Source organism: Thunnus maccoyii, chromosome 3 (genome assembly GCF_910596095.1).
Source record: "Thunnus maccoyii chromosome 3, fThuMac1.1, whole genome shotgun sequence".
Lineage (NCBI taxonomy): Eukaryota > Metazoa > Chordata > Actinopteri > Scombriformes > Scombridae > Thunnus > Thunnus maccoyii.
Window position 1 is genome coordinate 22,801,136 of NC_056535.1, and position 14,036 is coordinate 22,815,171.

At 41.5% G+C, this 14,036-nt stretch overlaps 2 protein-coding genes across 8 annotated transcripts in view; one reads left to right on the forward strand and one right to left on the reverse strand.

The window, feature by feature from the left end:
* Nucleotides 1-7,168: 7,168 nt before the first annotated feature.
* LOC121893758 (inhibin beta B chain) lies at nucleotides 7,169-11,562 on the reverse strand. Its single transcript, XM_042405763.1, has 2 exons — nucleotides 11,090-11,562; nucleotides 7,169-10,616 (listed from the first exon to the last, which is right to left on the reverse strand). Exons 1-2 carry the CDS (start codon nucleotides 11,457-11,459, stop codon nucleotides 9,835-9,837), a joined length of 1,152 nt encoding a protein of 383 aa, XP_042261697.1. The 5' UTR covers nucleotides 11,460-11,562; the 3' UTR covers nucleotides 7,169-9,834.
* A 2,147-nt stretch (nucleotides 11,563-13,709) lies between these two features.
* LOC121893757 (R3H domain-containing protein 2) overlaps nucleotides 13,710-14,036 on the forward strand; it is a 64,466-nt gene continuing 64,139 nt past the window's right edge. For 3 of the 7 annotated variants that reach the window (XM_042405755.1, XM_042405758.1, XM_042405756.1), the window contains exon 1: nucleotides 13,710-14,002. The gene's annotated coding sequence lies outside the window, so the exon portion shown is untranslated. The remainder of the gene's footprint in view (nucleotides 14,003-14,036) is intronic. The other 4 variants (XM_042405759.1, XM_042405761.1, XM_042405757.1 and 1 more) reach the window with 2 other exon arrangements.

Genomic DNA, 14,036 nt, shown 5'->3' on the forward strand with positions numbered 1-14,036 from the left:
ATCTTAGATTACTTAATTGAATAATTTATCTGTGATCTTGTTGGGGATTTGATTCGACCCAGTTGACAGCGAGTCAGACGATGCATTTACAGATAAAAGCTCACTTTTCACACATTTCTTCGATATACCTTACATTTGAATACTGCAAACCCTTTAACATATGTCATAGCATGAATAATATATGATAACTGTTTCTGCATATAGCTACATACTACATGATGCATAATACTGTTGTTTAATCTTTACCTGAGGACTGAAAGGAGAGAGTATGAGAGCGGTTCCTTTCCAGGTTGTCCTGTCATGACATTGCGGGGGACGCGTCTGACTGACACCTTAACCCTCCCCAGGGGATTTGTGGGATTGTGTAGAGTGAAGGATTAGGGCATTAGTGGCACACAGCAAACAGTGGGTCTGTGGGTCAGTGTGTCAGTAAATCAGTGAGTCAGTAGGCTTTTATTTTTCCAACAGTAGGTCAGCTATTTGCTTTCCAACGTAATTACTTCCTGGTGTCAAAGAGTACTCACCTTCGCACATGATAAACATCGAACTGTCCTCATGCTCATGCTCTAAAACCATTAAACGTGCAGCCACAGATTCAGACTTTTCCCACGTTCTCCACCAACATAAACATGATGGTCCTTGGTGTTTTGTGCAGGCAATGTGCATTCTCATTGGCCACACCATTATTTATTTATTTGTTCATTTATTTACTTGTTTTTGACCAGATCCTATGGCTTGCCACAGGTGCTGTACATCCCAACGAGCAATGGACATTATGTTATCAATCAATGTCTGACTTAGACATCTGGAGTCACCACAACTGTTAACAAACACATTTATTATCTATTTTATCTATTATCTATCTATTTATTATCTAGTGTCTGCAAATCTAGCCAGATCAATCTGGCTAGATTTGCCAGGCAGGGAATACCCTCTTCTCTTTCAAATTGCGACTGCAAATGTGACCTTTTTTTCTCCTTAGCAGCTGTCAGTGTCCCCCCTTACAACCTACACTATATAAGCAGCTATCATGGAATTTGTCAAAGTGTATCTTATTGTTGGCCATTTGTTGTTTGGCTCACTAGCTTTCAGTCTGTCAAACACCACACCTTACTAGGCTGAGTCCATTAAAGGATAAGGCTGGTGATTTTCTATAATTTTTCTTATTGTCAACAAATCTCATGCAGAATCAAGCCAACAATGAACTGATCCTACTGACAAGTATTGTGTGTGTATCCAAAGCCTGATATATCTTATTCCTCTGTACCACCTGCATTGTTGTCCAAAAATTATTAAAAACATGTCAATGAGCCGCACCGTTGCACTGGGTGACACGTTCCTTTGTCCCCAAAGAGTGTGATTATGGTAGTTTGTTTAAAACAGCTCCAAAGAGTAATAACAGTGGTCACAGTTTCATCTCTCAGAGAGCATTTCCTGTACGGCAGACGCCGCTGCGCGGTTCCGTTTACGGTGCTTCGCTAGATGGTTGTGCAACATATCACAACCTCTTGACTTTGCACTACAGTTACGTTATGTAGCACAAAGTCATGAGGTTGTGATAAGTAGCACAAAAAGCTAGCATTCCCACACTTGTACAGTGGCATCTGCCACAGGAAATGCTCTCTGAGAGAGATGAAAATGTGACTGCTGTTCTTTGGAACCATTTCCAAATAAACTAAACTCTTAATCACACTTGTAATCACACTCTTCAAGGGCAAAGGAACATGTCACCCAGTGCAACGGTTTGGCTCATTTACCTGTTTTAAATAGGTTTTGGACAACGACAGAGGTCTACGGCACAGAGGGATACGATATATCAGGCTTCGGACACACACACAATACTTGTAAGTAGGATCAGTTCGTTGCTGGTTTGGCTCTGCACATGATATTTGTTGACAATAAGAAAAATATAAAACAATTGCTAGCCTTATCCTTTAAAGGAGGTGTCCCCTGAATTTGGATACAGAACATTTTTAATGCTAGACTACCCTCAGTACTGTTCTTGATTCAGTTATTCGGGAACTACTTATAAGCTATTCGTTAATTAACTTTTGTACTTAATTTGTACTTGTTCCTTGGTAACTCAAAAGAGAAGTTTTACCGTTCCCTTTGTTTGCCACTCAGCTTATTCCATTAAAAAAAATGTATTAATACCAATTCACATTTCAAGAACAGTTCATTGTCACTCCAGAAGGGGGTGCCCAGTACCTTGATTACATCAAACCTGCAGGCATCAGTAAAGTTAGCCTTCTGACTGGTAATGGATGATTTGGTGGTGCCATATCTAACATTTACAGAATCCCTATTAAACAATAATCTTAGGTTTAAGAAAACCCAAATTCTAAAGGAACCCAATGATAATAACCTCTAAAAAAGTTGTTTTCTTATTCGTTTGTTTGGTAGGTATGACTGGTGTTGGTGAATGTAATTTGTAGTGAGTCTGCAAAATGTATTGTACTGATGAATGATAAATTTATTTGGATGAATGGCTGTAACTTCCAAGTATCCAAAGTTAAGTGGAGCTAAGATTGTGAAATTTTGATGTGTGTTACTCATGTTTCTGTCCAGCATTTGTTTTCAAACTCTTGGACTTTCAATTGAGAGTAGGCAACAAGGAATTGTGACTTAGAATGGAGATACTGTCCAGAGAGATTACTATGTCTAATGTAGGTGGAGTACAGCTGTAATGCAGGGGGTAGAGGTATGCACCCTCACATTACTGCCCTGTAATGTTAAGTAGGTGTGATGAAGGCGTTACACAAGTTCTCAGCTTACTTTACAGGAACATCATTGCAGTTTGATATCAAACCAAGCATGTCCATATCCTTTTGGGGACACACATAACTATCTATGCAGGGTTTTAATCCAAGTTCTAGAGTCCATGTTTTGCACCATGTGATTCACAGCAACAGCAGTAACCCAGAGTCTATGTATTGTTCTTCTAGTTATTAGCATCGCTGATGATGATGATATCAGGCCACAAATATTGTAGCACATAACTGCAGACTTAACACTAATGAAGTTAACAAATGAAACCATCAGTAACCTGGACAAGTAGCATTATAGAGACTCAAGGGAAATAAAATACAAAAAATTCCTAGAGTCAAGGACCACCATCTAATGTGGAAATTACTCCAATATTCTGTATATTAGTAATAAGCATAAACAACTTGTATAATCTGGAAAAACATTTTTTGTGCCAGCCTACCCTCAGATACAGATTATAGTCCATTTTGGGTGGTGTAACATCAGCACCACTGTTGGCTGTACAGGGGGAGTTGTCAAATGTTGGCAGGAAAGGATAATATGTTATCACCTACGGTGCTGGTCAGGGATTTTGATCTTAAGGACATTAACCGTGTGATGGATTTAAAAAATGGAACACCGGTTATTTGTCTTATTTATTATCTACAAATTCAGAATTCAGTGTCATATTGTCACAAATAAGAATAGCTCATAGAATTGTTTATAGATCAGTATACAGTCATGGTGCACCATATAATGAGTTGTGTTTGTGTGCTACAGTATAAATAAATGAATGTAGCATGGCACACATGCTCTATGATGTGCCAATAAGTTGTTTTGTAATTTATGTTTTATTTTATATATTTATTTATTATTTATTTTTTATTTCTTATGTAATATTTTATAGCACATAAACTTGCCAAAATGAAATATATACTAGATTGTTTCTTAGGTTGTGGCTTTCTAGATTGTTTCTTTGTAAAACTAATTATTTACCTCTACACTATAGTCTCAGTTTTAGATTGTGATCAATTCCAGATGCACATGCATGATGTGAAAATGATAACATGCCAAGGGAAACTGTTTACACACCAAACAGAGACAGTCCATAAAGCCACTTCCACTATTTGTATAAGCAAACACGCCCTTTGCCTTTGTCACGATTCCTGCCTCAGTCCTGTGTATCCCTACATGTTGCCATTTCCCCTCTCTCCCTCTTTTTCCCTGTGTGTGTAATTGTGTGAGTAAGGACAGGTGTCCTAGAGTCAGAGCAGAGCCCCACCAGATGCAACCTGTTCCATAATCAAGAGCTCCCAGCCCTGCCAGATACACAATGCCAGATCGTAGCCTCTGCTTGGTCAGTCTACGCTTCAAGCCATTTCTCCTGCATTTATCAGTTTTTTTTTGTTATTGACTTGTTTTCCCTAGCCTGACACTGTCTCCTGTTTTCTGCAGCCCCATCTGCTCATGGCTCCTGTCCCTGTCTCCTGTTCCCTGCAGTCCTGTCTGCTCTGGCCCCCATCCCTGTCTCCTGTTCCTCTCCTGTCCCCTGTCTCCTGTTCCCAGCTTCAAGTCCAAGCCTCAACCCCAGGTCCCCAGCTACTAGCCCAAGCCTCAGTATCCCAGCTACTAGTACTAGTTTCCTCTGGCCTGCTTTAATAAATATTTTGTTCTACAATGTCCCTGCCTCCTTGTAACAGTACGCTCTGGTCAGAGACATGAACCCAGCAGACACTCACCTGCTCAACCTGCTGAATACTTGGGAAGCTTTTGGTATACTGAGAGGCATTCCCCTCGATGAAGAGCCGGAATTGTTCATTCTCCTGTGTTTCCCGGGAGTCTCCCAACTCCTTCATGGAGCAGTCCAGCAATTCGCCACCCAGCTACAAGCCTGTGTCCAATGCAGTGATCCTCTGGCTTGGGGGTATCCAGCTTGTTTGCCATCAACCTGTCTCTTAGTCTACTATTTTTGGGCCTGCTAGCTACCAGTTTACCACCCAGTCTGTTAGCTTTGGCCCCGCTAGTCTCCAGGTTGTCAAGTCTGCTAGCCTCCAGTCAACCTCTGCCCCTGAGACAGCTAGCCTCCTGGCTGATCCTGACCCTGAAGAACCCCAGCAGTCCCCTTTCTACAGGTCTCACCATGCTGTTTTCCTGGGGTACCCTCATTTAGGAGCCTCCAGAAGAAAGTGTCGTCATGATGGTTCCTGAGGCTGTCAGCTTTCTCTGTTGCCCAGCTCCTGTCCACTGCCCAGTGCCATAGAGTCTCTGCTGCTCAGTGCCATAGACTTCTCCGCTGCCCAGTACCTCCACGCTGCCCAGCGCCTCCCTGCTGCCCAGCGCTACAGAGTCACCACTGCCGAGCACCACTACTGAAGCTAGGCTTGTTCCTGAGCTGTTGGCTGTCTCTGCCAACAGTTCCTGAGATGTTAGCCACTCCTGCTAATGCTCAGCCTGTTCTGGTTCTCGAGCCATTGGCCGCTGCTGCCGACACACAGCCTGTTTTAGTTCCCAAGCCATCTCCCATCTCCGCCAATGCCCAGCCCATTTCAGAGCCATCTTCTGCTTTTGCCAACACCCAGCTGGATCCCCAGCTATCAGCCGCCCTTGCTGACACCCAGCTGGATCCCCAGCCATCAACTGCTCTTGCTGAAGCCTAGCCTGTTCCCTGGCCTTTGGCCGCCCTTGCCACCCAGATGGATCTCCAGCCATCGTTCACCCTTGCCAACGCCCTGCCGGATCCCCAGCCATTGGCTGCCCTCACCAACACCCAGCCCGTTCCCAGGCAGTCAGCCCTCTCCACCAACGTCCTACCAGACCTCCAGCAGTCAGCTTTCTCTGCCAACATCCTACCAGACCTCAAGCAGTCAGCCTTCTCCGCCAACCACCAACCACTTGACCACCCTTCTAAGTGGCTTTGTCAACCTCCAGAGCGACTCTGCCCATCTGTCCTGCTGTTTGTTCGACCTCCAGAGCAGCTCTGCCCATCTATCCTGCTGCCAGGTCAACCTCTAGAGAGGCTCTGCTCATCTGTCCTGCCACCTGGTCACCCTCCAGAGTGACTCCACCCATCTGTCCTGCTGTCCAATCACCCTCCTGAGCGGTCCTGCCTGTCTGTCTTGCCTTCTGGTCATGATTTCGAGCCCTCAGGCCGTCTCCCTGAGAGTTCTTGCTCTGCCCCTGTTCTGTCCTTGGGCCGTCTACTTGAACTCCCCTGCCCTGGTCATCTCCAGTTTCCAAGTCATCCATTGCCTTGGTTCTGGCCCCCATGCTTGTTTCCTGTTCCCTGCAGTCCTGTCTGCTCTGGCTCTCATCCCTGTCTCCTGTTGACTGCAGTTCCGTCTGCTCTGTCTCCAGCCCCTGTCTCCTGTCCCTTGTTTTATCAGCCCTGCTACCGTACCAACCTCTGCTCTACCCAGCTTCCATGGTGTCCACTTCAGACCTGCTCCTGTTGCCCCAGCCTGCCTGAACTCCTGGTTCCAGCTTCCAGCCCTGGCCTCAGCCTCAGGTTCCCAGCTACTAGCCGAACCCTCAGCCCCAGGTTCCCAGCTAGTAGCCCAAATCTTAGCCCCAGGTTCTGAGCCCTAGCCTCCACCCCAAATTCCGAGCTACCAGCCTGAGTCCCAGATTCCCAGCTACTATTACTAGTTTCCCCTGGCCTGCTTTAATAAATACCTTGTCCTATTGTGTCCCTGTCTCCTTGCCTCTGTGTGTCTGCACTTTGGTTCACCTGCTCTGCCCCCACGTAACAGCCTTACAGACAGTACCACTGTGATTACATAACCGAATCCTTGTTTCTCATGGTGGTTAAAAATGGAAATGTAATGGCTGTCCTTTCACATGCAAAAACTTTTTTCAACTTATTTTGAGTTATTTTGAATCTCAGCCATCACCATACAACTGCTTTAAGAGGAATACCTCTGACTTTTACTGATTTTTATTTTTCTGTACTTGGTAGTAAAATGTATTGCTTTGAAAAAAAACTCATTCTACTGTTAAAAGCAGGGTAATTTCTAACATTTTCTGAATCAATATATATTCCCACTGATAAACCAAAAGGTAGTACCCAATACATCTCACAGAATAGAGAAAAAGGAGAGTAAGAACTATTTGTCCTTATCCCTAATTTTTTTTTTACTGTGGTTGGTTCAGTTTTATACATTTTTCTAATGACCATTAATCTTTCTGTTCTCATTGACTGTATGTTCTCATTATGACTTAAGAGAAGAGATAAGATTTAAAAAATATGATAGAAACAAATAGGTTGATTTAAAATATTTATTTATTAAAAATATGCTTTCACTGAAATCACAAAACGTCATCTCAGCACATTATGACAAACCTTTAACAATGAATTGCTTTTATAAATCATTTTATACATAAAATATAGTATGATACAAAAATAAAGATAGAATTACAGTATAACATTAAATTAAAACAGTATTCAAATCCACCACTTAAAGTGTAAAGACATTCTTGCATCAACAGTGTGCTCTGTAACCATATACAAAACCACACACTTAAAACAACTAGAGCTTAAGAAAATAAACTGATTGACATTTGCTTTCTGTAAGGTCTATTTACATTTCTAGTATAGTGCCCTCCTGAGTTATAAGTAGTATACCCTTCAAGCAAAATTTGCTCTAAAAATACAGTATATGATTATAAAGTGCCTAGTAAGTTATGTTATGATGGCACCTCAATGTCACATTGAGTCCTGGGACAGGAAGTGCTTGCAAAATAAAACAAACAATAAACTTCAGCATTAAACAATAAAGTAATAATACAAGTGCAGCTTTTATAGGCAACAGAGAGAGATATTCATTGTGGATGAAGAATGGCAAAAAAGATCAAAACAATGTGAACATGTTTATGAGATATTTGAACAAAAATGTGACAAAAGATATTAATGATTAAAATGCTCCATCTTCATTTGCTCAAAGTTTTACTTGTTGCCTCATGGCTGTACAATACAGGTCCTTAAACCATGCAATTTACCAATCCAGTAAGGAAAATTACCACCCTTGAGACACCATCCAGAAAGCAGAAAAGATCTTAGACTTCTACACTGCTTAGTGTAAACATAGGTAGGCTAAGAAAAGAAGTAAACAAGGATTTGTCCCATTTCCATACCATAGACTAACATCTACTAATGCTGGCAGTGTAATACTTGTTGGTATATAAGTACTGTACTATATAATTTTCATAACATGAAATGAAATGACATATACCAGCTTTGTAAAACTACTGCCAATTTTAAATGCAAAAACATCTCAAAAAGTGGCTTAAAGTGTTCAGCTGTAAGTCGGTCCTTCATTTGTTTTATTTATTGTATTGTGAGGCAATAGTGTCCATCAACACCACACTTTAAATAAAAGGATTTCAGTATGGATACTGGCATATTTTAAGTATATTTCACTCGGTCATTTCCCAGGTATGGATGTGTACATAAAACAAATTTAGAATGATAAATTTTAGGACTATGCATTGTACAATTGGGATATGAGGAAGATGATTTCAGAGCTCCCCAAATGATTTACAGATTGCCTTTAGCTGAAAGCTCCTAATTTTACATCATCTCAGAAAACTTTAGACTTTGAGAGCTTTAAATGCCAACGTGCAACAGTACATGCCCATTGACCCACCTACTGCACAGACCTTCACATTACCTGACACTGAAGCAATAACTAAATGTTTGCTCACGCTGCTGAGGAATGACCTTGAGTTCAAATGCTGTCAGAACCACAGTTGCCCAACTGATTAGCCGTCCTGTGTAAATAATACAGTGGAGATGCTGATCAAACATATTTCAGGCTGCATCTTCGGGTGCAGAATTCAGACCAGATTTTTCCTTTTCAAACCCTTTCAGTTTCCAGTGTTTTCTTGCACTGCGCTAGATTATTCTCATCACAACTTCACACTTAAATGAAAATGGCTGTTGGATGTAATACAAGAAAAAGTCAAATTACTAATTACAAAGAATTGTCCATATGAACATTGTGTCCACATTTGTTACTAATGGGAAAAGTAAAAATGATACTGTATACACAAATCAAGGGTCAAGCAGAGGGGCATAACTGATTCTCTTTGGTATTTAGACCCCTTTTACCCAAGATGACTTGATACTCAATGTACAAGTTGCACTTTGTCATCACAAGATAATAAAGAAGGCATACTTTAAATCAAGGATCTCTTGCCTTGCTTTAAAATGGCAGCATTTAAGTAGACCAAGAAAAGGTGCATATTAGCCATGTATTTATAACAGTTCTGTAAATGTAAAAAATAAAAAAGTATTTATATTTTACATATTGTATGTGGACATATATATTACTATATCATAAACCATACTGGAAACATAGCTGAGGTGCATTGAAAGAGTTTGGGCGGTGTCAGTTCTGCTCCCAGTTTCCTGAGAACATTTTACTGCATCTTTGAACTGAATCCCAGCAGCAATTGTGTACCACAAAATAAATACCATATATATAAAAAGACAGTTTGAAGCTATAAATTTTACTCTACAGTGAAGGCTTCATGTTAATCTCTTTGTGTTTTTATTGTGACCTCTGATTTACATTAATGCATAGTTTATTTCTTCTGTTTAATTTACGCCCCTGACTTATTGATGAAGGAATTAGTCTGTGCATTAGAATAGCCTGAGTGCCCTGATAATAGCTTATCATTTCTTATTTTTTGTGCATATTATTTCCTTAAAATAATCTTGAGTTTGAAAAAAAATGTTTCTGACATTATTGTCATCTTTTATGTCACTTAAAATACTAAAGTGATGTGCTGATTTCAACACGTTATGTGTCAAAATTATTAAGTCTTGTCAGAAAGAAAAAGAAGAAGAAGTTACTTTTATGGTGGGCATTTCTAATTTTGTTGCCTCAAAATGACTTACTATTTCTTGTGTAGAAAATGAACACAAATACTGTTTGTCCCCAACTAAACACAGAGAAATACTTACATTTTCATTTCCTGTGCACGTGTGTTTGTGTCTTTCTTTATGTCTGTCTACATTACACACTTGTTTTAGATTAACTGCATGAGAGCAAATCCTCATTAATCACACCATTTCTCTTATACTGTCTTTTATGTACATCCACAGGACTCAACTATCATATCAGGGACGTCCGTTTTGACAATGCTGTGCTGAGAGTTGAAGTAGACCATGGAAAGTGGCTGGCGCTCAGTGGGAACACAGCATGAAGAGGCACCTGTGTTAATGCCGTTGACTTTCAGCTGGCTGAAGACAGTGGCGTGGAATGAGGATGCTATACCTGGGGAACCAGACAGATGTTGGAGGCACTGACCCATGCAGTAGTTCATATGGTAGCCTTCAGGTGCAATGATCCAGTCATGCCACTGGATATCCTTGAACTTGATGTAGAAGTCTTTCTTGCAGCACACAGTCACATCATCACCACAACGCAGAGAGCGCTTTCTGAGAGTGTGTTTGGAGTGGTTATCACGGAGACGCACCTGGGCCACCAGAAAGGGTTGGTACGGTGTATCAGCAGAGTCATCAAGGGAACAAAGGTTCTTTCCATCCTCGTCACAACTAACCTCCAGACGCAGCAGGCGTTGGCCACCATCCAGGAAGGACTGCAGGGTGCGTTTGATGGGGAAGGTGTGCCAGTTACTGTCCCGGACCTCGAGCATCTTTTCTATCACCAAGGTGCGGTTAGAGGGTGATACCCCGCCAACTGCCGAAAGGAAGACGCGGGCAGGGAGGCGGGAGTCCCGGTGAGGGTCCTCAGAGGAGCGGACATAAATCCAGAGAGAAGACTCGAGGACCTGGATACTCTGGCCATGTTCCTGCAGAAACTGGAATGTAAGGCTGAGGCTGGCCTTATCACTGCTCTCTGTCGCACCTATGAATCAATGAGAGTTTAAAAACAAAACAGATTTTGGTTTGGTATTTTGGTTATTTTAGAGATTGTGAGGTGTTTCACACAAGCAAATGGGAAAATAATGTATAACCATGCTTGTAATGTAAAGCTGCAGATTAATGTAAAAATAAAGGAAATGTCAGTTTCTTCCATCCATTTCACCCTATAACTATGTATTAATGACCTTTAATATTAGCTCGGCACAAGCCTTAGACACGCTTTAAACCTGACGACAGATACTGTAATCCTAAACTTTCACCACATATTTTGGAACAGTACAACAACCTGTAGTATTTAACAAGGCACATGGAAACCCTGATCTCATTTTTACGCTGCGTAAAAGGCACACCAAATGAGATCAGGGTTTCCGTGAAAATGCGCTCATGTGGCGTTTTAGTGCCATAAAACGGGAAAAAAAACAGCTTGACAATGTAAACGATTAATACCACACTTACTTATATCTGCAAAGCTCACTATTTCATAGCCTTGATCTTTGACAGGTATGGTGTTTTCTAGTTCAAGAGTACCATCCTGTCTGACTCGCCCCGAATGCAGTTTGCGAAGCGCGGTGAGGAGCGCCGCCCGGGGCACCGTTTGAGTGATGTTTGGTCTTTCTTTCAGGTGCAGCTTCTCCAAAAGTTGCTGTTTGGCGAGCTCTATCATCAGCCGTTCTTCTGCGTCTTTCTCCGTCGCCGGCAAGCCACAGGACGCGCAGCCCGGGGAGCCACTAACGCAGAGACCCTTCAACAGCAAGGGTGCCAGAAAGAGAAACGCTGGGTATGGGAAAGATGAAATCATTCTTGACACTGAAGTAAATAGATGCATTTTTGTGCTCGGCGTGCGTAAAAGAACTAATAAAAAGTCTTTGAATCCTCTCCCCCGAGTTGTTCTTTGGAAGTCACAAATTTCTCAAGTGTTGTCAGAGGCTCTTGTTGGCAGCTGGACACCGTGCAGGTAGGAGATGAGGGAAAGGAGTGGTGTTTCACCCTCCTGATGGTGAAGATATCTGGGGTAATCCACCAAAACTGGTGACACGTTGGAGGGACGCACCAATGAGCGCATCGGGGCACGTAGGAAATTACTGGAAAGCATCTATCTGTCCTGCTCTCTCACACAACACACACACTCACACAACACACACAAGACACGCATTCACACGTAGACTATTGACTCACAATCTCCAACACAGGAAAGTGACGACTAGTGGCACAACAGTAACACTACGGTCAAGGACACACCTGAGACAGAATCTCACTCACTCTATGCATTTGTCATAATGACATCAGCCTGATATGTTGTAACATTATGGGATACATTTGATATAATAAGGTCGTAACCTACATGTAGGCTTTCACAACAGTACACCGTGCCACGTTGCCCTCTTCAGGGTGACTGAGCAGCCATCAGTCCAGCCGATCAAAGTTGAAATTCACTGCCCTTTAACCCAGTTACAGAAATGCCTACACAAGCTCGTAGCCACCAAACAATTGAATTGTAGTTTAAAATGTGCAAATGCTCGAGGCTATGAGGCGGGGACTGCAGCGCGGTATTTCAAACACGTTCTGTCATGTTTGCAGCAAGGTGTCATAATATAAGACTGCAAAATGATGCCTCGTGTGTGTGTGTGTGTGTGTGTGTGTGTGTGTGTGTGTGTGTGTATGTGTGTGTGTGTGTGTGTGTGTGTGTGTGTGTGTGTGTGTGTGTGTGTGTGTGTGTGTGTGTGTGTAATGACTGTGTTTTTCTGTCATGTTATTGCCCGTATAAGCTTGCCTTTCCTGTATATGGGTTCTCACAGTATTGGAATAAAATCCTAAATAGCCTACACCAGTCCACCAAAATTGTAATGGAAGACATAGTTCATTTCATCTCATACTGTAATGGTTGTTTCACAGTTCTTGATAGGCTTTTTAAATATTATTGCACTGTGGGGTTTGCTGAGATGACACATATGAGGCAAATGAATGAGGCCCACAGAAGACGCTAACATACAATGTCCTAATTGATATAATAACACCAACACACAGATACAAAAATCAATTCTTCATCCTCATTAGCCAGTTTAATTAAGATTTACATACATTTCCTATGAGATACGATCATTTCATTTTTAATTGAGTAGGGTGATCAAGGTAATAGGCTACAGTAGTAGCGTACGAGCAGGTAAGTTATCTTTAAAGGTTAATGACCTTTAGAGTGACAAGAAAGCTATTAACAACTACACTAGACTACACTTTATGGACTTGGGTAAAGGGTTCAATACGACTATGCACCCAAGGAAAAAGGGATGACTTTAAGTATTTAAAGCACATCATGTGTTGTCCTAAAATAGGACACGTTTTGGGTTCAGCAGGACACATTTCAGACAAGCTGCACTGACAATCAAATAAAGTCATCTCAGAAGTTTTCCTGAATTGTATGAGTGTATCATAAATAAGTTACACCAGTGGTACTTATTGTGAATGTGCATGTTTCCCCCCTTTTGTTTCTTTTTTGCCTTAAGGATGAATATGAGGTTGAGCAGGGGGCCTTACCACAGCATTGCAGTACTTGCCTGCCAACCTGTGGGGAAATTGAGCCATTACAACAAACTTTTTTTTTTTAGGTACAGGGCTCTATATGAATAACATGTAAATTAAAAGTAAATAAACATTTATAATAGTTTTATTCCTATCCAATGAATAGCCCATGAATTCCTACGTTTTAATTTGCATCCCACTTAGGAAAGTGGTAAAAACAAAGTCTCAGTCAGACTGATAATGGTTACTATAAGGTATTCATATTCTGACATATATTTATTATTAGACCTCATATGTAAGTGAAAAATTATGTGCCTTCATGAAATGCTGCAATAGTATAACAGCTAAGCATCTAACCAAAAAATGACTTAAAACAGATGACAAAAATGTAGCTTAATGAATATATCCATGGACAAAAACAAACGAACAAACAAACAAAAAAAACATTCTGGCAATTTTAACATTTTGTGGCCACCAAAGTTAATGGTGCATAAACAAAATTACTACAACTGAAACGTCTCTCTGTGATTGAGAAGTACGCCGCTGACGTAAACTGTCGGTGAAGAGAGGGGGGGGTGGGGGAAGTGACGCTGACACACACATACACACAAGCCTGAGCCAAGAGGGGGAATAGCGTTTTGTTTCTTTTTTCTTTAATTTGTGTCCTTTTATTCTTTGGCGTTTTGTTGTCATTTAGCTGTATTCCTGTAACGGAGTCGACTGCCTCGCTCCTCAGCGCTTGCTGGCTGTTATCGTTAGCGTTCATGCCGCTCTTCCCTCACGCGGCGCTATTTTGACAGTCGGGATCGCAGTGAACCAACTCAAGCTAGTAGCACCATTATATTAGCACTGGTAAGTCATTCGGAAAGCTGGCTACTATTTTGAG